The following is a 23,929-nucleotide window of genomic DNA, read 5'->3' as shown; positions in this document are numbered from 1 at the left end:
GGCTTTTACTAGCAATTCCAGCTTCATGGAAACGAGTTGTAGCCTGCAATCCAAACTAAGGACGTGTTTTTGGAGTTAGCTCACCCTTGTGGGATCGCAACCCTTTGTCCCGGACATTGTAGCACGTATGTCGCCTAGGGCATAAGGGCATGATGACTGGATATTATCGTTACCTTCCTCTAGCTTATCACTGCGTTGATGAAGAGGAATATAATAGACTATGGGGGTTGTAATTTCAAGTGATTGTTTATTACAAATAAAAGATTAGATAAGATAGAAACAAGGAAATGGTGGAATAACAGTGGTGACCATTGCAGATCATTTAAAAATGGAGAGAGTAGAGATCAATTCCAAAATCTCTTGTCAATCTTTATATACCAAAAAACATGTTTCATTAAAAAAAAATAGATGTATTTTATAACATTTTAAAACTATCCGTTTGCCATTGACTTGATTAAATAAATGCACTAATTATTGATTATTTTGTGTTTTAATAAGAATAAATTTAGAAATTTACTCTTTTTAATATAATAAAAAAAATATATGTTAAAAACTCTCTATTAAAAAAAGTTGGTTCCCTAAACACAAATTATATTTTGGGATAAGTGTTATGGGTTAGTGGGTCAAACGGTCTTTTACATCAATATTATATTTTATATTATTTTTATTATATTCTTTTCTTTTCTTTTTTTTATCCTGGCAAACACACAACAAACAACTAACCACCATATTCTAAGACATTTCACAAAGATCTCGCTCAGCCAAATAGTGAATGTCTTCTAAAATCAAATCCGTAAGCATATGACCACCGAAAAGCTTTGCCATTACATGGGCGATCTCGTTGCCATGTCTTCTAACATGGTTAAGGCGGAACGAGGCCTATTCCTAAAACATACAACGAACATCATATAAAATAAGCTCAAGCAACGAATTGGATACATCACACTTCAACACATCATCATAGATTTCCAAAGAATTCGATTTGAACTAGCATCTACCAAAGTTCAACGAGCAGGCCTAGAACAAGGCCTTTTGAAGACATTCTGCCTTTGCCGATGCACTAAGAGCAAGAAAAGGACTAAAAACAATTACTTTCACAATCTCACTATCATGGTTACGCAAGACTGCCCTGTAATACCCTTAGATTTTAAAGGAAATATTTAATTAAATAAATTGTCTTTAAATGGGTTTAAATAGATTTAGTGGTTTAAATTAATTTATTTTGTTATTTGATTTATTGGAATGATGATTGTGTGTGTGTATTAGATACTTGATTTTTGATTTATTTGTTGTTGTGTTGACCTTGGTTATATGGAATGACTTTATTGATTGTTTGTGTATGTGATGCATATAATTAGTTGTTTTATTGATTTATTTATTTTATTAAATGGACTGGACTTGGAAATGGATTAAAGGATTTGGTAGTGGGCTATATGGGAAGCCTTAAAGGATTTATAAGGCTTAGAGGCCCATAGATTTATGCATGAATATATATATATATATATATATATATTTATTTATTTATATAGGGGGGTTATATATATATAGTAAGTATATATACATCGTATATATGTACTTATTTATTCTGGAGGAGTATATATATATATATATTATATATATTTATTTATACATATATTACGTATATTCATATAGGGAGCTGTCAGATTAGGGATAGGAGACTAAGTGTATATGTGTGTGTATATATATATATATATATATATATATATATATATATATATATATATATATATACACACCTATTGTATAACCCTTGAAAGAAGGGTTATTACGTGAGAAAGAACGAGGCAGAAATAGGGTTTGCCGAGAGAGAGAAAAACTGAGAGGGAAAGTCGAACCAGAGGGAAGGCTGGACCAAGGAAGGAGACAACGGCAACACAGAGAAAAGCAGGAATTGCAGATCAGAATTGAGAAGCTTGCGGTGCGTCAGTTTCGTTTTGAAACTTCAGAAAAGTACCTCTCCTCTTAGAACCCATGAGTTCTACACCTTGGGTATCATAATTTAGATTTTAATTTCATGCAAATCAACTAGGCATAGGGTTAAAAGCATATAAATAAACTAGTTATGTGTGTATATATATTGTTTATATACATTATGGTTGGATGGATTTATTGGAATAAAATCATGTTTATAATGCATATTTAGAAGCTAAATCATGTATTAGATCATCCTAGAATTAATTAGGATTGTTCTTACACGAATCGGAGGCGAAACAGACAAGTTACAGAGGCCGGAAGCTACTGTCACAAGGAAGAAGAAGACCGAGGTCCAACTGAGCCGACTCAGTTGTAATTGAGCCGACTCAGTTGGCAATTAAACCGACTGGGTTGCCAACCCAGCCGACTCAGTTGGGCAGAGAGCCGACTTAGTTGGTAACTAAGCCGACTCAATTGCCCTGCTATTTGGTTTTGAGTTTTGGTTGTCCAGAATTGATCCACGGAGGTTTTAATGGAGTTTTAGGGTTTTAATGGACCTAATTAAATACTGGAATGCGTATAAATATTAATACCGCTAAATGGATTTACAAAGGAATGAGTAAATTAACTCATAAGTTAATTTTAAGGAAAGTTTGGTTGCTTATATGGCTATTGGTTTTGGAAACATGTTTAAACAATTTATTAAATTGTTTTATGAGATTTATCATGCGTTGACATGTTGTAATTGGGACAAAAATCTTAGAGGATTATTTTACATCTTTTGTGTATGCTTATATTGTACTTATGTTGCTTATTGTATGCTTTATTGTGCTTTTAATTTATGCTTTTGGGATATGGTTGATTTGGATGCATGGATTATTTGTCAAGGTATAAATATTTTATTATCAACTTTGTATGTAGAGAACATACTATTGGAGGCATGGATTATTTACCAGAGATATAAATAAATTATCATTAACTAAGTATGGACAAGAACATACTATTGGAGGCATGGATTATTTGCCAAAGTTATGAATAAGTTGTCATTAACTAAGTATAGATGAGAACATACTATTAGAGGCATGGGTTATTTGCCAGGATATAATTGGAATGTCAATTGGTTAAGTATATATATTATACTCGTGGAAGCTTGGATGAGTTGCTAAAGTATAAATATAATACTCTAGGAATTAGATGATTAAATAAACATCTATGGTTATGGTTATGTGAATAGGAGGAAATAAAATGCTCCTAGGATTGAGCATGACATTATTAATGGTTAATTAACCATTTGGATTAATTTTGGGAAAGTGGAGTTCCATGTGATTGAAACGGTGTATATTAAGGATGGTCGTGTATATATATATATATAAATCTATATATATATTTATTAATTCAAGGTTTGGGATTATGGAGGTAGTAATTATTATTAGTGATTTTATGTATTATTACTTATCATTATTTATTAAAGGCTAAAATTGGAATTAGGATGGTTGTGGTTAGAGATGCGTTATTCATCGGTTTTCAGGGGCTTGTTAGAGGGAACTTGTTCGTGGGTTTTGACCCACCTTATTTTATTTTTCAGGTCCGTAGAAGTTCAAGTCTCAAGGTTGAGGATCTGCAGCTTGGAGGCTTATCCATCATCTACTCTCATTTATTTCAAAGTAGGATGTTATTAAGTCATTTGACTTTAGTTTTACTTATGATTTTTAGATTAATGGATATTGGTTAAGGGGTCCTTAAACTATTGGATTCCCGAGTTGTAACCTTTGGAGGATTTTTAGTTAATGGAATTATTATTTATTAGTTTCTACAGCCTTTTATTTTTTCTTTATTATTCATCTTTGTATTTTGTGCTTGCTAAATATTAATTGTTTTGATATTCCTTGGTTTTGTGAGTGTGGACTTGATCAATTCATGTCTCTGAAATTAGGGGGTATCACATGCCCCGTCACCACCTCTGGAATAATTACGAAGGAAGCAAGCATCCACATTGGACTTGATTTCACCACTCACTGGAAAACTCCAATTGGAGATGGGAAGAGGCTAACCCATCAAGCAATGAAGGCGACCTCTGGTTAGCATCCATAAACTCCCAAAAATTAGAGCAAGCTCGACTCAATATATTACTAGGCTCATAACACTCATTATTAAAAAGGGTTGCATTCCTAGTGTAGGTGCAAAATTTATCTCTATTAAAATAAATAAAAAGAAAAATACAACTCACTCAAAAACAAGCAATTATAATATTCAGAGAAAAGCGTATAATGCTCGATCTCATTATTGGAGGTCTAAGCCTCTATTTATACACAAAAAGATGGTAGAATTATGGTAGGATTCTTTTTGCTTGTCCTCCAATTTTTTCTATATACAACCTACTTTACAAATATAGTTCTTTCCTTTTTGTAATTCTTTTCATATCAGACTTCCCTTGCACAGAACTTGCCTTCTTTGCTGAATCCTTTACCTAACAAGACTGGTCTTGTTCTTTAAATGAAGTCGGGCCGAATGCAACGGATTTGGGCCGGATTTGTATTAATCTGAATATCAATATTAATGGCCAGAGACTCAATCTTAGCGGCTTTGGGTTGTGGGTATCTTTGTCCGGTCCTGAACAGTATTGGGCTATCTCAACCCGTAAAAATAAAGCTTCAAATACAGCCATGTGGATGACTTTTATTGGAGGAGGATTTTTCCCTCCACACCTAGCCTTTCAGAGACCAACAAATAAACCTAACCAATCCTAACTTATTCTTTCCTTACCCCTGCAGGCCCCAATAATGCATAAACTCTCCCCACCAAACACAAAATGAGTATGGTTGAAACCTAGAAAAGTCAAACTGGAAAGGCAACAATTTCCAAACAATGATAGAATTGGAACATTCAAAAAATAAATGTTCAAATGATTCCTTATTGGTGCGACCAAGCGTGTGCACAAAATAATGCACAATACTTTAGGTTTAGAAATAATGTCAAGTGGGCACCATATTTTAAAATTTATAAAACCACTAAACACTTATACTATGAAGTATGAAGTGAGCAGGGATCGTCCCAAGAAATCAAAACAATTATAGGTTTTTCAGAATTAAATTCTACTTTAATGCTTATGTGATTGCTAAAAAGGTTTGGTTTTGTGATTAGACTAATTTTAAACTTAATAATGCAAATAAAGAGTAGAGTATAAAAGATTGGAAAGAGACTTAGGGTGTAGGATTCACCACTAAGCACATTCCCTAACTCACTCGCTTTCAACTAATTTGGGAAATAATTAAATGTAATTTTAATGTAGCTAATACTTGCAAAGAAAAGTATGAAGCATCAATTTCAAGCTTGAATTGCATACCTAATGCAAATAAACTAAGTGTAGTGCAATTCACCAATCCAAATAATGGTCCATCAATTCAAGTTACAATTCTAGCTTACATTAATCTAGAAGATAATGCAATTGTGACAAAAAATATAGAATTCAAACATAAGTATGGATGGTCTACTTATCTAATAATTGAATTGCAATTAAATTAATTAATCTTAAATTAAACTAATTAAACATGAATTTAAAACTAATTAGACAATAAATTAACCTAAACCTGTAGTGCCATCCATCAAATAAAAGTAATTTTCCATCAATTTGAACACGATTACAACTAATTAACCACATGCATAGACATCACAAGAATCAATTTACAAGGAATTCAAGTGTATAGCTTGTTTATTCATCAATAACACATAAGACAACATGAGATTAATACGAATAAACAATTGAAAGAATTAAATCATGTTATTCAAGCCTATAGATCAATTACATAAATAAATCCCCAAAAAGTATGAAAATAGAGAGAGAATAGGTTACATGCTTAGGGTTTATCCAACCCTAAGTAGGAGAATTAGCCACTCATGGTTGATGGAGTTGAAGACAGAACAATCTCCATCCTTGGATTCATCATCTCTGAGCTTCTTCTCAAAACCCTAGCCTGTTCTTCCTTTTTCTTCTCTTTCCCGTGTTTTTCCAGAGAGAAAAAAATACGATACAGAATAATCATTAAAAAAAACTTAATCCCCCTAATAATATTCACCTAAATAAAATAAATACTAACCCTAATCTAATGGCTCACTGGGTTTTAAGTAATAACCCTATTAACCAATAGTTCACAAAATAAGCCTAAATAATAAAAAAAAATCTGTAATGTTGCCAAGTCCTGGGGGATCGATCCCCCAGAGTTGGAAATTTCCTTTAAGCCTTATTTAGCTCCATTTTGGCCCCAGACTCGTTGGTTTGCTTCTTCATCTTTGAGAACATCATTAAAGGCCCGAGATTGACCACTTTTGAAGAATAAACACACTATACGAGCAATGGGCTGCGACCTCTTTTTGCCATTTTTTTGAACTTTTTTCTGAATGTCTTTGCTTGACTCCAAAGAGGCTTTAATGAACCATTCTTAGCTCATTTTAACTTTATTGCCCTGAAATATACATAAACATAAATTAGGACTAAAATATGAAATTAAGATAGATGCAAAGACTGAAATACCCTAACTTAGGTGCTGAAATGTGCAACATTTAAGCACTTATCACTTACCCAGCTTACAACGAACACTAGTTTGATCCACCGCCAAACCGAGTGATGCAAGATTTTTGTTGACTGCTAAAGCGTTTGTGAGTTGTACGCAACGGAATTGTTGTGGAATATAATATGGATAAATAACCTAGATGAGTTGTGAATAAGTTTTACTTACTCCTTTAACAATTTTTACTTATTTTAATTTTACCGAAATAAAACTAAAATCAAACCCACAAAGCAAAAATAAAATGCAAGTAAAGTAAAAAAAAAAAAAGTTTGAGGGATGAAACCAGAATTTTTAGCGAGAAAACCCCAATTGGTAGAATAGACCAATTGTTATGAGAAAAACCTCATGGACTGTGCAGTACAAGCCAAAACGATCCACTACGTTTGAAGCAAAGTACACTGAACTTTGACTCGGGCTCACACCCTATCATGTAACCAAAAACCAATTGCTGACAATCTCTAGCTTTGCGACTCCCCCGTCCAACATCTCTCGATCTCAGGATTACTCTTGATCTCTGTAGAAGAGTTACAGGTAGATCAAACAATACTTTACGAATGCATGAATTAACCCATTCAAAGTGTAATCGCTTCACCTTTTTTTTTCAAGAACTGAATTTGATAAAGAATGAATGAATTCTGCTTTTCGGAATTTCTGAATCTTCAATTATGCACCAATTCCAATGAGATAGAGAATAACATTCCTAAATCATACTTGTGTTTATGTATGTGCTCTAAAAAATAAAAACAGAAAAGTCATATTAATTTTCTGAATAAAAATATCACAAAGATGACTCTCAAATAAATTAGAATTTGGTATGCAAAAAGCCGTGAAATCCTAATTAAGAAAATATGTTTTTATAGATTTTTGAAAACCTAATTGTACTTGGAAAATAAGTCAATTTCGTGCATAGGATCTTGGAAGGAAGTCTAGACCAAAAAGGAATCAAAACAAATCATGAAACTGAAGTTACCTAAACAATTCAGCAGTTGGCTACCGGTACTAGATTTGGTTACCGGTTTCCAATGGATAGAAGTGAAACCTTCTATTTGGCTACCTGTTCCTTGATTTGGCTACCAGCTCGAAATAGGCAAAATGTAAACTTCCTAAAAACTTCAAACTTCTAAAACTTTCTAAAAACTTCAAACTTCTAAAACTTCATAAGTGTTCTCATACACTCACATACCTTTCTAAAACACTGTTCTCATCATCTCGGAGTGTGTTAGAGTATGAACACTTGAACTTCTTCAAATCCGCATCCGATCTTTAATCTTGAAATTTTGAAATGAAAAATTACAACTCGATCGGATTTGTTTTGACAACGGAATTAGTCAAACAAAATATATATTTTTCACAACCTCCCAGATATATATATATATATATCTCGCAACATTACGGCAACATTTCAATAGGAAAGTTTGATCCCTTATTAGAATATTTTTATTATATTCAAATAAGGGCATTTGCACAAATTTATAGGTCAACGAGTGTTTTTTACCACATAAGAGAGGTATACGCTGTATTAATACCATATGTTTTTGTTCTTAGTTTATATATATATATATATAGAGTTAACAGGAGATATAAAAATAAAAAGGTTAAGTGTAATATATATATATATATATAAAACTTGACCGAGATTCAAAGTTACAGATTGAGATCCCCTCCTATTAAGGAAGTCCTCTAGTCTTGCCACCCTTATTATAACCTTCTAAATAATAAAAAACTTACCATTATTATATTTATTCTCTTTCTCCCCTATCTACTTCCATATCTCTATCACTTTATTTCCTCCACCTTTTACAGTCCTACCCTCTAACCATAGTCATCTCCACCTCTTACACCTCAACCCTCTAACGATGGCCATCACCCTTCCCTCTCAACCTCCTACCACCACCTCCTCTGTACCAACCACCATATTTATAGATGTCACCCCCTTTCCACCAGCCACCATATTTATAGATGCATATACATTGGTAAGATTGTGCACCTAAGCTTTTATGTGTATAAATCTAATTTGAACAAGAACCAATATATACACGCAAGTAACTAATGAATCAAAACATATATATACAATCACACATTGTTCTTTTGTGTTGAAAATTCTTTAATTTTTTCAATTATTTTTCATCACGTTGATTTATTTTGAGGGCTGATTAATATTCCAAAAACAAAAAGTATATTTAAAAGAATGAACAAATATCGCCTTAATTGGTTTTACTTGAGTGTCAACCATGTTTCCAAACGTCAATATTTGAAGGCACATGAAAGGTCCTGTGATTTCCACCACAGGTAGGCCGGTAAGGCTGTAAATGAATCGAGCCGAGTCGAGCTTGGATCTGCACGGGCTCGAGCTTGGGCTCGGCTTGTGATGAGCTAAAAAACTTGAGCTCGGGCTCGTCTTGATTTTAAAAGCTCAGGCTTGGTTCGTTTAATAAAAATAATATATATATATATATATAAACTCATTCTCAAAACTAATTAGTATTTCACAAAAAAAATAAAAAATAAAAAACCTGGAAGGTAAACTTATATTATAAATAAAAGAATAATGTACATCAAACCCATAACATAGATAAGCCCAAATTAAATGATACAACCCAAATAAAACATAACGAGCCCGAGCCTTAACGAGCCCATGTTCACGAGCCTATACGAGGCGAGCTCGAATACTAAACGAGCTTGAAAATTGGGCTCGAGCTCAGCTCATTTACTAAACGAACGAGCCCGAGCCAAGCTTGAGTTGTTTATGAACAGTTCGGTCCGTTTGCAGCCCTAACCATATGAGGGATCTAAATCCCAAAGTTACAAACATATTACCTCAAAATATTTCATGAACAAATCGATTCATTTACAACCTTAACCACAAGAAGGATCTGAATCTCAAAGTCACAAACATATTATCTTAAAGGGTTAATTACAATGACACCCCTTGAGGTTTGATGTATTGACAGCCATATACAACTTAACTGTTTTTTGGACAAAGACACCCCTTGTAATAATTTTGATCCAAACAAGCCCTTAAAACATTAGAAAAGACGAGATTGTCCTTCAATGTTTAATTCATTTTTATTGTAAAATATTAGAAGTCATGAAAAGTCAAATTTGCCCTTATATATATACACTATTGCCAATATATATATATATAGCAGCAGCATCGCCACCACTACACCCATCATCACCCGCCATCGCCACCACTACCACCCACCATCACTCGCTAGAGGGTTTCACTGCCGATTTACTCCAATACCGGATCACCAAATTCCACCACCACCAAGCCAACACTATATCACACTCAATCGCCCTCATTATCAACTCCATACCCACAACCTCTCAATCCTCACCAAACTGGTCGACCGGTGGCGCAAAGCTTGAGGACACGACCATCGAGCCCGATCTTGATCCGACCCATAGCAAATGGCAGTCGCGAACAAATCGCGGCACAAGAAGCTTGAGGCAACGCCAATCGCGGCATAAGAAGCTGAAAGGGCCAAGTTTGTTGTGGAGAAAGCTGAGCAGGACAAGAGAAAGGTATTGGAGTGAAGGAGGGAGTGAGGTTGGCGAGAAAGAACTAGAAGGTTCGTTATGTTTGAGGTCGAGCCGAGTTAGGGTTTTGGACACCAACGAAGGGACCGAACCGAAGATGCGACCTGGTACAACGATGAATTCACCGAGAGGGGAGAACTTACCGATGGCAGGATCGAGCCGTCCGGTGAGACTGAGCGCACCGGCCCTCGGATCACCGGGATTCAACGCAATCACCTTTGTCGTCGCAATAGACGCCGACGAAGTTGCAGGGGTCTCTGAACACCTTATTCATAATCATTGTCACATAATTAGAAATCCAATTACAATTTCACTCCTTTCCTATATATAAAGCTTATGATCTCGGCTGAGTTTGTTTTATCTAAAATCACATACATATTTATTTCTCCATACATCGAGAAAACTTTGTTTTGGTTATTCTGAATCTTTCTAATAATATGATGGGTGGGTGCTTGGGTCTGCTACAGAACTTGGGTCGAGAAGAGATTTTAGTGGTTTTGTCCAATGGTGGTGGGTTTTTGTCAACACTGTCAAGCTCAAGAGTCGTTAACGGAAACCAACAGTAGTGGCGATGGTAATGGTGGGTTCAATTGGGATTTTTTGTAGGTTTTTCATAGGTTCAATTAATGGGTTTTGGTTATGGTGGCAAAGGTTGCAGTGGTGGGTGGAGAGAGAAAAAGAAAATGGTGGGCAATATTGGTGGGTAGTGGTGGTGACTGGTGGGTGGTGGTTGCAGTGGTGGCTATGGTAGGGCTGTGAAATGGCAGCGGTGGGCGTGAACAAGTCATGGTGGTTGTTGGTTTGGGTAGGGTATTTTGGTCCTCGTATGAGTAGGGTATTTTGGTCAATAATAAATAATTAAATTGGATAAATTGGTAATTGAATGTATCAAAGGGCAATATTATCAATTCACCGTGATTCAGGGCCATTTGTCTTTATTAACTTTATCAAATCTAAGAGGGTGTCATCGTTTAAAAATAGCCCAACTTATATATATCTATCATTATGTTAAACCAGGGTGTCGTTTTAATTAACTCTACCTCAAAATATTTGAAAATGTAACGTAAATATTTGATTCCTCAGCATACTAGCCTTTTTAGCATATACGAGGAGAATGAATTTTTGAAATAAAATAAACGAAAATTAGGAAAAATTAGGCCATGCAACTCGCCATAAAAATAGAAGTGTAATTTGAATTATTTTCTTGTACATATAGAACATAGATATGATCAGTCTTACATTTGGTGGCGGTGATGCACTGTACGCGTTTCTTCCAGAGCGCCAATTTTGATCTAACAAGTGGGACATATCGAGCGGGTCTAACTTCAGATGGACGGTGGTGACAGAAGTTGGAATATTGACCCTATTATGCAGCATATTCTCAGGAAACTACTGGAAAGCATCGGGTTGTTATGATCTGGTACACTTTAAGACTAAAATCGTTTAGTGGACCTCAATGCCCATTGGTGAGAAGAATGAATGGATTGTTACTATTATATTGTGAAAAAAAATTGAGGTATATTTGGTTAAGTTACTTAAAACCAAATTGCTCTACTCAAAAAATAGAATATTATTTTCAAATAAATAGAAAATTCGTTATCTTAAAATATATAAAATTTAATTAAATTGAAAAAGTCTTATCAATTTTATACTAAACTAAACTGTTCTATTTTATTCAAACGGGGATATGAAATATTGTTATTATCGTGATTGTGCAACTCAATCTTTATATCATGTTAGCTTCACCATAAAACCCAGATTTAATAATTAAGATTACGCAATCTACGAGTAAGGTTGTTATTGAACGGGCTCTAGCTATAAGAATAGTTTTGATTTAGACTTATTTGTTAAATGAACAAGTCGAGTTTTATACTGAGTTAGTAAATGAGTAGATTGATCTTCTATAGCATTCGGCGCGGCTCGTGAACATGAACTCGTTAAAGTTATAAATAGTCCTAACTATAAGACTAGGCTCATGAACATGCTCGTTAATATAATCTTGCATAAATTTATGAACGCAAGTTCAACTATATAGACTCATATAACATATAAGTTTATTGGCAAGTCAAGCATAATATCAAACACGAGTTCAAATCGAGTCGAAATAATTTTTGTCATTACTCAAGTCAAGCCTGAACTTTTCAAAATACTGATGAGCCAACTTTAAATTTAACTTTTCAAAACTCATCCCGTGCTAAGTCTGAGATGAGTCAGTAGTCGATTGAGCTGAGCGCGAACCGACTCAAGCTCAGCTCGGCCCAGCTGGGTCGGTAAGACTACCCCTTTCTCACTTCCAACCAACCAATGTTTTGCATGCCTTTGAGCTCACATGAAATAGTTCGCAGGTGATTATTAGTCCCTATCCATTTACGTTTATATATTTTCTCTTCAGGGTTTCAAACCCTTGTTAGTCCCTCTCTCTTCTTCTATCTGACTTTCTCTCTGGGTCTCGCCGCCTCTATTCGGAAATCATGCCTCGCCGAAGCTCAGGTGGTGAGTTTTCGATCTCCCATTTCTCACCTTCTTTCTATCGATGTATTAAGAAGGTTTCAGATCTACTTGATTTCTAATTCACCGTTGGTTCCTAGGGTTTTGCGTTTCATTTACCTTTTGTTTGGCTGCTGAGAAAATGCCATTCTGAATCGTGTTGTTTGTATTATTTTCTTTTGTAAGACGAAAAATTTAACTAGGCCAAATAGTTGTACTAGACCCTAGATCGGGATATTTTGTTTGATATTAGATTCAATATATCTTTGTTCCTGAACAATCTAACCAGGGTTTGTGGTTGCTTGATCTGAACTATTTTGTGACACCTTTTCGGAGCTGAAATTTATATTTGGCTGCAATTATTTATAGTTATAAATAAAAAAGAAAAGCATCTATCAAGCTACTATGATCTTCTTTTTGGATTATTTATATATAAAAAAAATGATCTTCTTTTTGGATTAAACGTGTATTGGTGGGTATTGTACATTCGATATTAGAGAGTTCCAAATGAACACGAGCGAAACAGTTGGCTTCAAAAAAGTGCATTTAACATAGATTTTGCTGCTTGTTCCTTGTATACCTCTATGAGTTTTTCCTCAAATTCTACCTCTAACCTATTATTGGATTTTGACTGGTTTTTATTTGGAGTGGGTTGGCCATCCATAAATTAGTCTTCCCCTGCCAGGGTTCATACCATACAGGTAGACAAATATTGGGTAATGGTATTTGTTGATTTTCTCTTCACTTGTGTGTTTCTACGCTGTTAGAATCTTGTGTAATTTAAAGCTTTAAGGCTGAAACAATGAAACGTTCCAAAAGAAAACAGAAAAGAACTATGTATTACTTCCTTGTTCCGTCCAATGGTATGAGGTAAACGATGGGGATAGCTCTACTGTTACTCGTAATGCCACCTCCAGTCTATGTCCTCCACCCACCTTGAGTCTCCTCGAAGTGAGTTGGAGATACCACCTTAGCTAGATTGTGTTGATGGTAGAGAATAGATGTACATATGAATTTCATTTGAAATTTGTGATATATTGTACATTATATATTGAATATGGATATTACATATCTTTGATCATTGGTGTTTCATAAATCTGGTTTAAACATCAATTCACCTTGTCATGAATATGTGGCATATCAATTACTATATTACAATGCATTCTGGTTTTATATGCCATGTTGATTGGTCATGAATTATGATGTAATCCTTTTTTCCAGATTTGATTTTTTTCCTTTTTCAACGAGGTAGTTACATGCACTTCCCACAGTTGTTTTTATGGTTACCTGGATGCTGGACTTTTGCAATATTCACAGTTGATTGGTCATGAATTATGATGTATTCCTTTTTTTCAGTTTTCTTTTTATTTTTATTTTTCAACGAGGGGTAGTTACATGTTTTTTTAATGGTTACATTGATGCTGGACTCTTGTAATATTCAGGATCTAATTTTTTTTCTGCCTTTGTGTTCTCTATTTGTTTCGACTTCCCTTTGCTGTCTAAAATTAATACTGGATTGTTCCATCTTTATCTGGTTGTGTTATGAAATTGGATGTTAAATATGGTTTGCCTTGTTACATGATTAATTGTATATCTTTAGATTGTAATTATTATTATTTATTTATTTCAAATTTCTATTGCAGGAAGATCCGCACCTCGTCGTCCCGCACCAGTGCGTAACCCTCCCCAACCAGGTATAGATATCATACATTTAATACATAATTACTATAGTTGAGGTTCCATCATATACTTGGCTCTTTATTGAATAATTTCCTGGTTCTTTTTCTTCCATTCATATTCACATTGTAATGTGTGTTCGCTTTAGTTATATGTCTTTTTATTTGATCCCACATGGATTTGCTGTTTGTTCCTGCAGCAAGCCGTGCTCCCCCTCCTGCTCCTGTTCAAGGTAGCAGTGGTGGATCCATGCTCGGAAGCCTTGGCTCGACAATAGCTCAAGGTGCGTGGAGCAATAATTAATAATTTAAAAATACATTTCGGTTTTTATCATTTACTGAAATGCTTCTTTCCTTCTTGTCACAGGCATGGCTTTTGGTACTGGAAGTGCAGTGGCTCACAGGGCTGTGGATGGTGTGATGGGTCCTCGTACCATTCAACATGAAACTGTTGGCGCTGAATCAGCTGGCACTCCTGCACCCACCACAAGCAGTATGGGTGCCTATGATGCTTGCAGTGTGCACTCAAAAGCATTCCAAGATGTAAGCAAAACTTTCTTTCTCACTCTTGTTTGCAAAAACACTGTATAAACTTAAAAACATAGTTTTAAGGGTGTTTGTCTTGGATAGCTGATGGTAGAGGAAGTAAAATGGAAGAATGATTGAGATGTTCTCAATATTTTAGTTTTCAAATAGGGACGATTTTTCAAAATTTGGTTGTAAGCATATTGTATCATTATATCTAGTTGGTTCTTTTGCGTCTTGGGTTATTGTGGTCCAGCATTTCCAGTTTGGTGGATGATAGTCTTTCTTGTGTACTTACTGGAGGAACGTTCTTGAATTAATCCTAGGTCTAGCCGTTAATGCAAATTGAAGGTGCATTGATGTTGCTGAACTTTGTTTATATATGTTAGTTTTAAATGAAAACATTTGATGCCATAAATTTAAGGTGTAACATCTCAAAATAAATAAGACTTCAAAGTATCAATAAATGAATTAGACTGTATAGCTGTGCCTATTTTTTGGGAGGGAGCTCCTGATAGGGATACATGTAGACGGAGAAAGAAGTTTGTCTATGCTACGAGGGATTTTTGTTTTTATTTTATTTTTGTTTCTTTGTTTGAATCAATAAGAAGTGAATGGAGAATTTTGTCCTCCTACCTCTTGGATTTGAGATGCATGCCATCCTACGAATGGGAATAATCACATTTATAGCCTTGTGAGGTTTTTTCAAGTTAATTTTTTTGGCTATTGAAAGTGGGACCGTAATTTATTACAGCTTCTAGTGAATAGACAATGCGCCTTTCTAAATGATGATTGTTTATCTATGGATTTCATGCAGTGCCTGAATAGCTCTGGGAGCGACATCGGCAAGTGTCAGTTCTATATGGATATGCTGGCTGAGTGCAAGAGGAACACTGCTACCGGACTTAGTGCTTGAGTACTACAGTGGTGCTTTGCAATATGAACTATTCATTTTTATGCTTTTGGTTACTGGTTGTGGCGATGCTACACTATGATTAAGGATTACCATTATCAGTCGTCATTGGCAGCTAGTACTTAATTTGTTCTTATTAATACTGTCTTCAATAATGTTTTTAAAACTCAGCTGCTCAGTTGACAACATGTTTCATCTTTATGGAATGGAGGCTACATCTGAACACTGAAATATGTTTATTGTCTGTTTGATTTGATGCAATGTGTGTTGTGGTTTTTATAACTGGGATTTGCAAAATCTTTGAATGTGTTGAAATTTGAGTTGGTGAATGCCCTGCATGGATTTCATTTGAGCGGCCCATGACACGGTTCGGCTAGTAAAGTTGCATAATTTTCACTGGTGTATCCATGGATGGCAACGAATTTTCACCTTTTTAACTGACGTCACAGTGCCAGTGCAATGCTATCCGTTGGATCGCAAGTGAAAATTATGACAGTGGAAAGAATTTTGATTTATAAAAACAGCAATCACAGTTTGAAGATTATAGCCAAGTTCCATGTCTTTTCCCGTGTACATACAAGTAAAATCGCTGCTTGTGAGTCGTGATTCAACCGTTTTTAATGTTTATGACGGACTTATGATCCAGTCATATGGCGACGCTTAATTATAAGAAGTTACTTGTCAAGAAAGCCAAGTATTGTTCATTTACAACAAGCATGCGAGTCCATGCAAAGGGCGAGTCCGTCTTTATAGGCTTGTTAGCACGAGTAAGGCAGCGGTTTGGGCGTTGAATGCTTGGGGGCTTAAATCAAAGGCCTGTTCTGAGTCTGATTCTCTCATTGTGTGCAAAGCAATTTCTGGCGCTGGCTTAAGGTCTCGGTATATTTAAACCATTGTCGCAGATGTTAAGTTGGTGCTGAGTCGATTGCCGGTCAAAATTAGCCATGTGCGAGTAGGTAATGAGGTGGGTCGCCAAATTGTCGAAGAATCATCTCTTTCTTGATTCTCTTCTCATAAAAATTACATGTACTGATGAGAAAAGAAAAAATTATTGGAAAGAAAAACACTCTCATATGCACTGATGAGAAAAGAAAAAATGATTGGCAAGTAGAAACATCTATCATAGAATAGAATGAAAAAGACAAAAAAAAGAAAAGAAAAAGAAAAAGAGAAATAATGTGTTGTACAGCCTGTAATAGACTAATGTATACGAAGGGACAGCATAATGTGGTCATTTTGCAATTTAAGGAATTCCAAGGGTCATATTCCCCATTATGCAAATTCCTTTTCACTTTTCTGAAAACCGATTGGTCTCCTTCTCTTTGTCCGTGCTCTGTCGTTTATTTGAAGTCTTTTCTTCATAGAACTACTAAAAAGTACCTCAACACTTTTACTCTCAGAAGGCCGAGAAAAAAGATCAGATTGGAGTCAGAGATGGGTTTTCTAGGATTTGCACTGGAGTGCTTTGATGTTCTTGCTTGGTATTGTACTAACTTTCCCTCCACACAAAAAAAAAAAAAAATAAGAACGGAAAAAGAAAAAAAAAATTGGAAGAAATTAGTGAAAATATTTTACCTACAAACAAGTTAATTTGCTTTTGTTTATTATCTATTTCCATTTTTCTTTCTAAGATCCATATTTTCATGTTAGATAATCTGTGATCCTCTTGGACTTGATTTTCTGCTCTTTATTTCATTTCAAGTTTATGATCATTATATATATTACACAGAGTGTGTATGCTTGTATGACATGATCATTTAATCTTCATTTATTACTATGTTTTTTACTTTGTAGGCCTCTAATTTCTCTGGGCTATCCTCTGTAAGTCTCTCTCTCTCTCTCTCTCTCTCTCTCTATATATATATATATATATAATATTTGATGGCATAGGTGTAAAGTTGCATGACTTCTTTTCCGTAGAAATTATAAAATTTCTATAACTTGGTTCTCATTGGTTTGTTATGATTATTGGTATGTACTTGTTCTTGAACAGATGTGCTTCAATTCGAGCTATTGAGGTCAAGTCAAACTCAGACATGCAGAAGTTGATCACATACTGGATCCTTTTTTCTCTGATTTCTCTCTTCGAGCTTGGTTTTTCCAAACTCATTGAATGGTAATTAATTATATTACATTCTACATATATATTACTTTGTTATTTTTTTTAATTTTCCACTGTGTATTGCTTGTGAAGGCACCATTCTTATGCCTTCCAACATTTTTGCTCTTTGTGATTTTCCATTGTGGCTTGCTCTACCCAGAAATTTTGCACACCCAACAACTTAAATATGTTCGACCACCTCCAGGAAAGATCAACAATATTGACACGATTAAGGCTACAATCAAGTTCAGCCAGGACCAGCCAACTTCATTTAAGGGTCAGATTGAGTTCGTTCATTAGTAAATGGGTAGAGTTGAATTTATAGGTGCTGGGGAAAAATTAACTCCCTCCAATCCACTCAACGGTCGGCTTTTGTTTAGAGTTAAATCCCATCTTCATCACACATGAAGTATCATCACATCACATCAACACAAGCATATATGGAGATAACAATTGTACATATCCACGCACAACACAATATTTTACATGGTTCACCCAAGCTACGTCCATGGAGAGAGAGATTTCACTATCATGAATTAAAGAAGAGAATATACAACCACATGTTAAAACCCCACTCACTTACTCATCATATCTTTTGAGGCCATATGTATACACTCGGAAATTGCATATTGCATATACTCTCCCCTCTCCTCACAACACTCACCCTTAAACCCTTACACCTTTTCTCTCTCTCTCTCTCTCTCAATCTCTCATACCCATCTCTATTTATAGAGTCTTCAAAACCCAATTCTTGTTGGACAAGTATTTCCCAACTTGCCTACAAGGAGTTACCATATCCGTCTTCAACTTTAAAATAGCAGGTACAACTTCTTCCCTAAATCTTCAGCCTTTTCCCCAAGTCTTATGGCTTCCAAAATTGACTAGGAAACTGTTGCTTGTAGCTTCCAATAACTCACTTTCCAAGTTGAACCGGTTCAACTTTGGCAATAGCCAAAGCCAAAAGTTGACGCCCACACTTGAACCAGTTCAAAGCCACTTGAACCGGTTCAACTTTGATAGTGACCAAAGTTCATAACAAAAATTAGTAACTTTGAGCATCCCAATTCTTCACTTAATCAACACGTGATCAGACTATGTCTTCATGTGCTTCTCCATAGCTCTACCTCAAACAAAGATTTCTTCATAGCTCCACCTCAACTGAAGATTTCTCCACCTCAAATAAAGTACCATGATGAACTTGAGAAACACTCTAACAGCAGGATCGTTTTATAATTAGTGAAGCTTGAATTGGTAGCCTTATAAGTTCATGAACATGTATGATAGGTGTTTTTTTGCAACTCTGGTCATGAGTTGAAAGTTTTTCAGATATACGTATATCAAGGTGTCTTTTAACTTAAAAATGACATTACTACATCATTCTGGACAAAAATTATATGACCATAGTAATTCAGATTTTGTAAATTTTCCTGTTAGCATACTACCCACAATGTACCATTTTTGACCATCACCTCAAAACATTTTTGGTAACATCCTCAAATGTAGGGCTGTAAGATGAACCAAGGCCAAGCTACAAGAGCTCGGACAAGTTAGAGGTTTGCTGGAGACCTCTTATCAGATAAGCAAGTCAAACTTGATCATATCATAATAAAGCTTCTTGACCTATTGAGTTTGGCTGAAAATTGGCTGAGAAACATACTAACACTACAAAAAGAAAGAGTACGCGAGTTCAGATCAAGATTGCTCATTGTATATGCTTTCTTGAAATTAATTGCATGATGAACAAGTTAAACTCAGACCTTTTTTGAAGTTGTTAAGTGTTGAAACCAAACTTGGGCAACCTACTTCAGCTTAACTTGGCATGTAGCAGTTGTATTATTTTCAAGAGCAACACTTCACTTCGAAATGCAGCATTTTTGCTCATCTTCACCTAAATGCAGCATTTTTAGCATTCAACTCAAATTATAGCATTTTTACTTTCTATTGTAAAGATTTAGCATTTTCACTTCTCTTCCCATCTATTTTTTGCTGCTTCCATTATAGATTAACGTTTTTTCCTTTTTGAAAAAAATTATTTCATGAATGTCATTTGGTGTGACTTCCCACTGTTATTTCTCAAGATTAACTTATGGATCTCATATAAGGCCACACATGCATAAATCACAGTTGCTGTCACATGGGAGGATTTCTTCAATTTTTTTCCATCTAACCAGATTGGACCAAAACACAGAAAGAGATGTGACATTTTTCCATCTCCATGGCACAACATTTTCTCTCCATTCTCGAAAGTGACATCCCTTTTCTCCTTCTAACCTAAAAGATGCAGCATTTTTCGCTTCACGCCCTCTCAAAATTACCATTTTAAAATATTACTTTTCAACAATAGTATTAATGTGCAGTCGTTTGGCTAGTACTTGGTACAATGTTATTTGGAGTCCCTCACTTTTTGCATAAGAAAGGTCATTACTCAATATCGCTCCCATCAAATTGAGGTGTACGTTTGTAGGAGTAATCAGACACAGACCGGCCTCCAACTTATATGCACAAAGTGACTGCTCTCATTTTTGAATCGTCATTTTCACCTTCTTTCATGATCATACCTATTTTCATGAATATCCTACCTTGAGTAAGAACAAAGCCATATGCAACTGTAGGTTCTGAATGTTAAATGAAAGTTCAATAATATCATCTTTGTGTATGTAATGTTACGCACAAAGTAGATTTACTTTCTTTTACCTAATTTTTATTTTTTTTCAAATCTTGAATCAACTAAAAACAAGTTGTCTTTTTGGAATAGTTGGAGATTATTATTTTTAACTATCAAGAAGTAAGATTACTCATTTTCTTTTATTCACTTGCAACTCTTTGTTCATGTTAGGCTTCCATTCTGGCCTTACATAAAACTCATGGCCTTCTCCTATTTGGTGCTACCTCGCTTTAATGGTGCATATCATGTTTTCGTGTGCCTTGTTCGCCCTTACATTCATGTGAATCCACGAGTTGTTATCAACAAATTCAATATGATGAAGGAGTTATCTCATAAGGGCGAAAATTATATGGCTATGGTAGAGAAATATGTTGAAGAGAATGGGTCTGAAGCCTTGGAGGAACTCATTGCAAGCAAGGTATGCCTTTATATGGAAAGAGGGCTATTTATTGTGATGACAAGAAATTGACTGATGTGAAATATTTTAAACTACTGGATACTTCACATAGGAAGACTAAATATGTTCAGTACTAAAAGTCTACTGTTTTTCAAATAGGGTAAATTAAATTTTTTGCATGGGAGTATGATTTAGTATCTCTAATTAGTCATCCAAATACACACCTGACAGGATGATTTACCTTGTATTATTGTATTGGCTTGTTCTCAAATTTGAGAGCCCTTTCATGACAAAAGCCATGACTTTATTAACCACTTGATTGAGACAATTTTTGAGATTTGTGAAAGTCGAATGAAGCTTTTAATAAATCTCTCAATCCAGCAGTCAACAAGGAGAGCTCATCGTTCTTGTCATGAGAGGGCTTTCCTTATAGCTTTAGTCTTCAACAATTTTGGGATTATATTGAACTGGATTAATTTGAGATATGGGTAGTAAAGGGATCTCCATATGTGTGTGTTTCATACATTTGTACTTGTTTTCTTGGTAAGTTTCTCACATTTATACTTCAGTCAAGAGGTACGAAACCTAGTCACGACGTGGAAGAGATCAAGGCAGTCGTAAATACAGAGAAAAAAGAAGAGGTCACAGCAATCCAGGTAAGGTTCCTGACTATGTCTTTGAAAACTATGAACTGTAAATCTTTCAATATATTATGGTGGCTATGAGTCTGTTCGTCTTGCAAGATGCATTGTAGACAGACACAGCTGAGTTGGGAAGGGAAAAGGGTCCAGTGTGAGCTTTGTACTACAGTGTAGTCCATCCTTAAAAATTAGATGTCATGTGTGAGCGGATTTAAACAAAGGCAGTGGACCATCTTCTTTTGCATTGCTCCATGGCCAAGGATTGTTGGGATTTGATGCTTGGCTTGTTTGGGTTCCAGTGGGTCATGCCTCATTCTGCCAGAGAACTGGTTGAGGCTTGGAGAGATTGTTTTGTGGGGGGCCAAGTTCTTGATGCTTGGAGGGCTACTCCTCTCTGTGTGTGGTGGTGTATTTGGCTTGAGAGGAATAGGAGATATTTTGAGGGGAAGGAGAGGCCTATTTCTTTTCTTAAGTTCTCTATTGTTTCCACTCTTTTTTGTTGGGTCTCAGGTAGAGGTTATAGATCTTTAGATGAAATTGTTGTTTTTTTGGCCTCTTTGAAAGTGTAATGATTGGATTCTGCATAATGTTCTTTTAATTGAAGTGCAAAGATGTTGCAGAGCAGAACTCCATGAGGAGTTTTCTTATTTCTCTCTCTCCGTGCAGTCTAAGTGCAAAGATCCTATTCTTGTTCAGAATGATACCAAGGCAGTGGAACAAACAGAGAGAAATGCCGCAGCTACAGTCAAGGTATCATTAATTACACACGTGTGCATAATTATTAATCGGGAACCTAGGTGTTACATGTTTTGGAAACAATTACAAATCAACATTTCAAATGCGGGGAAATGACATTTAACAGTTCTGGTTAAAATGTTTAGCATATTTGGCCCATGAAAAAAACACTGGAAACTTCCAGGTTTTGAGTTGGAAACCTAGAAAAAATGCAACAGAAAATAAGATGGTCAATTTGAGAAAATGACACATCACATCTGTAAAGGGTCTTACCACGCCAATTTTGCAATTAATATTGTACGCGCTGAGACATGGTTAGAAGATGAAGCAAAGTAAGAAAAAAAAAAAAAAATTCATCCACGATGGCAGTTTTGAGAATAACAGCAGAATTATGATCAATGTGAGTTGAAACATAAACATTAGAAACTTTCCTCCCTTGGAAGTCAACAATGAGTCAGGTTCGCGTCGCTCTTTTTATTTATTTATTTTTTTTGTGCAATGAACTGTCTTTGTGATAGACAAAAATAATATTTGTGGATCAAAAGTTATGTCACCTTCTTTTGTCCTCCAACAGGTGAATTAGTTCCACTTATTTTCACTCATCTTGTCATATTGTGCAGAACCTATTTATTTCTTAATTATTATGTTGTTCTAGAATCAAGCAACAGTACTGGTGAATGAATGTGATAAACCTCTCTTACTTTCACTTACTGCAGGTGAAGCATGGAGTGTCAAATCTTGCTCATGCTGCTGAGAAAATAACAGTTGCAGCTGCGAAGATCGAAGAAGTAACAGCAACATCAGTAGCTGCTGGTGGAGAGAACAAACATCCGGAGATAACCACGTCGAAGGGAGTTCAGAAAGATCTGACTTGTGCTGTATGTCAGAAGACAGGCCTCACTGAGAAAACCTTGAATTCCCATCTTCAAGGGAAGAAACACAGGGCCAAGTGCGAGAAGCTGAAAGGAAGTAAACAAACAGATAAAAACAAGGGTGGTTCCTCTTTTTCAACAGGAATTGAATCCGATCAATCCAATCAGGAGCAGGAGCCCCGAAAGCTCAGCCGGAAGGAGCGAAGGAGAAATCAAAACAATGCTGCAGGTACTGCGATGCAGCAGCAGTAGTCTACATTTTGTTGCAGCATCTGTAATATAAGCTGGTGCACTGGTGAGATAGCAATGGCTTAGTCACCTTAATGGTTCCTCTTTTTCAACAGGAAATGTATCCGATCAATCCAATCAGAAGCAGGAGCCCCGAAAGCTCGGCCGGAGGGAGCGAAGGAGGAATCTAAACAATGCTGCAGGTACTGCGATGCAGCAGCAGTAGTCTACATTTTGTTGCAGCATCTGTAATATAAGCTGGTGCCCTGGTGAGATAGCAATGGCTTAGTCACCTTAATGGGAAGAAACACTTGACTCGGATTCAAGATCTTTGCAGGTGGTGGACAGGCTTGAGTACAAAGCTGGTTTTCACATTTTCAGGATTAAACTCCAAGAAAATGTACCTTTTGAGTCTACGTTTTAGTGGATGTGTTTGGAAATAGTAGAATGTTTGCTTTTATCGTTGTCATTCACAACCAGAGTTTTGCTTTATTAAAAAAGGTTAAGTGCAAACAAATCAGTGCAAAAAACACCATATTTAGTAATCTACACTAATATGTAGAAATTAGTTTTTTTTTTTAAAAAAAAAAAAATTATATTTTGTCTTTTGACAAAATATTCTTATTTGATCAATTTGTAAAAATTT

General features: G+C 35.5%; 2 protein-coding genes across 3 annotated transcripts; both read left to right on the top strand.

Moving 5' to 3' along the window:
* The first annotated feature begins 12,382 nt into the window (after nucleotides 1–12,382).
* On the top strand, nucleotides 12,383–15,926 carry LOC132294222 (uncharacterized protein C6C3.02c). 2 transcript variants are annotated; one of them, XM_059791999.1, is made up of 5 exons: nucleotides 12,383–12,536; nucleotides 14,174–14,224; nucleotides 14,407–14,490; nucleotides 14,574–14,749; nucleotides 15,549–15,926. In XM_059791999.1, exons 1-5 carry the CDS (start codon nucleotides 12,515–12,517, stop codon nucleotides 15,645–15,647), a joined length of 432 nt encoding a protein of 143 aa, XP_059647982.1. In that variant the 5' UTR covers nucleotides 12,383–12,514; the 3' UTR covers nucleotides 15,648–15,926. The 2 variants fall into 2 exon arrangements, with proteins under 2 accessions (XP_059647982.1, XP_059647983.1); XM_059792000.1 differs by having other exon boundaries at nucleotides 12,440–12,533.
* Nucleotides 15,927–16,003: 77 nt separating this feature from the next.
* On the top strand, nucleotides 16,004–23,752 carry LOC132294221 (uncharacterized). The gene is made up of 8 exons (XM_059791997.1): nucleotides 16,004–17,125; nucleotides 17,439–17,465; nucleotides 17,638–17,760; nucleotides 20,582–20,828; nucleotides 21,377–21,463; nucleotides 22,115–22,198; nucleotides 22,900–23,284; nucleotides 23,400–23,752. Exons 1-8 carry the CDS (start codon nucleotides 16,821–16,823, stop codon nucleotides 23,507–23,509), a joined length of 1,368 nt encoding a protein of 455 aa, XP_059647980.1. The 5' UTR covers nucleotides 16,004–16,820; the 3' UTR covers nucleotides 23,510–23,752.
* Nucleotides 23,753–23,929: the final 177 nt, after the last annotated feature.

This window comes from Cornus florida, unplaced genomic scaffold, assembly GCF_030987335.1.
Source record: "Cornus florida cultivar Cherokee Brave unplaced genomic scaffold, ASM3098733v1 CherokeeBrave_3.0.0_Hap2_Chr02, whole genome shotgun sequence".
NCBI classification, from domain to species: Eukaryota; Viridiplantae; Streptophyta; class Magnoliopsida; order Cornales; family Cornaceae; genus Cornus; species Cornus florida.
This window is presented reverse-complemented; position numbering and strand designations above follow the sequence as displayed.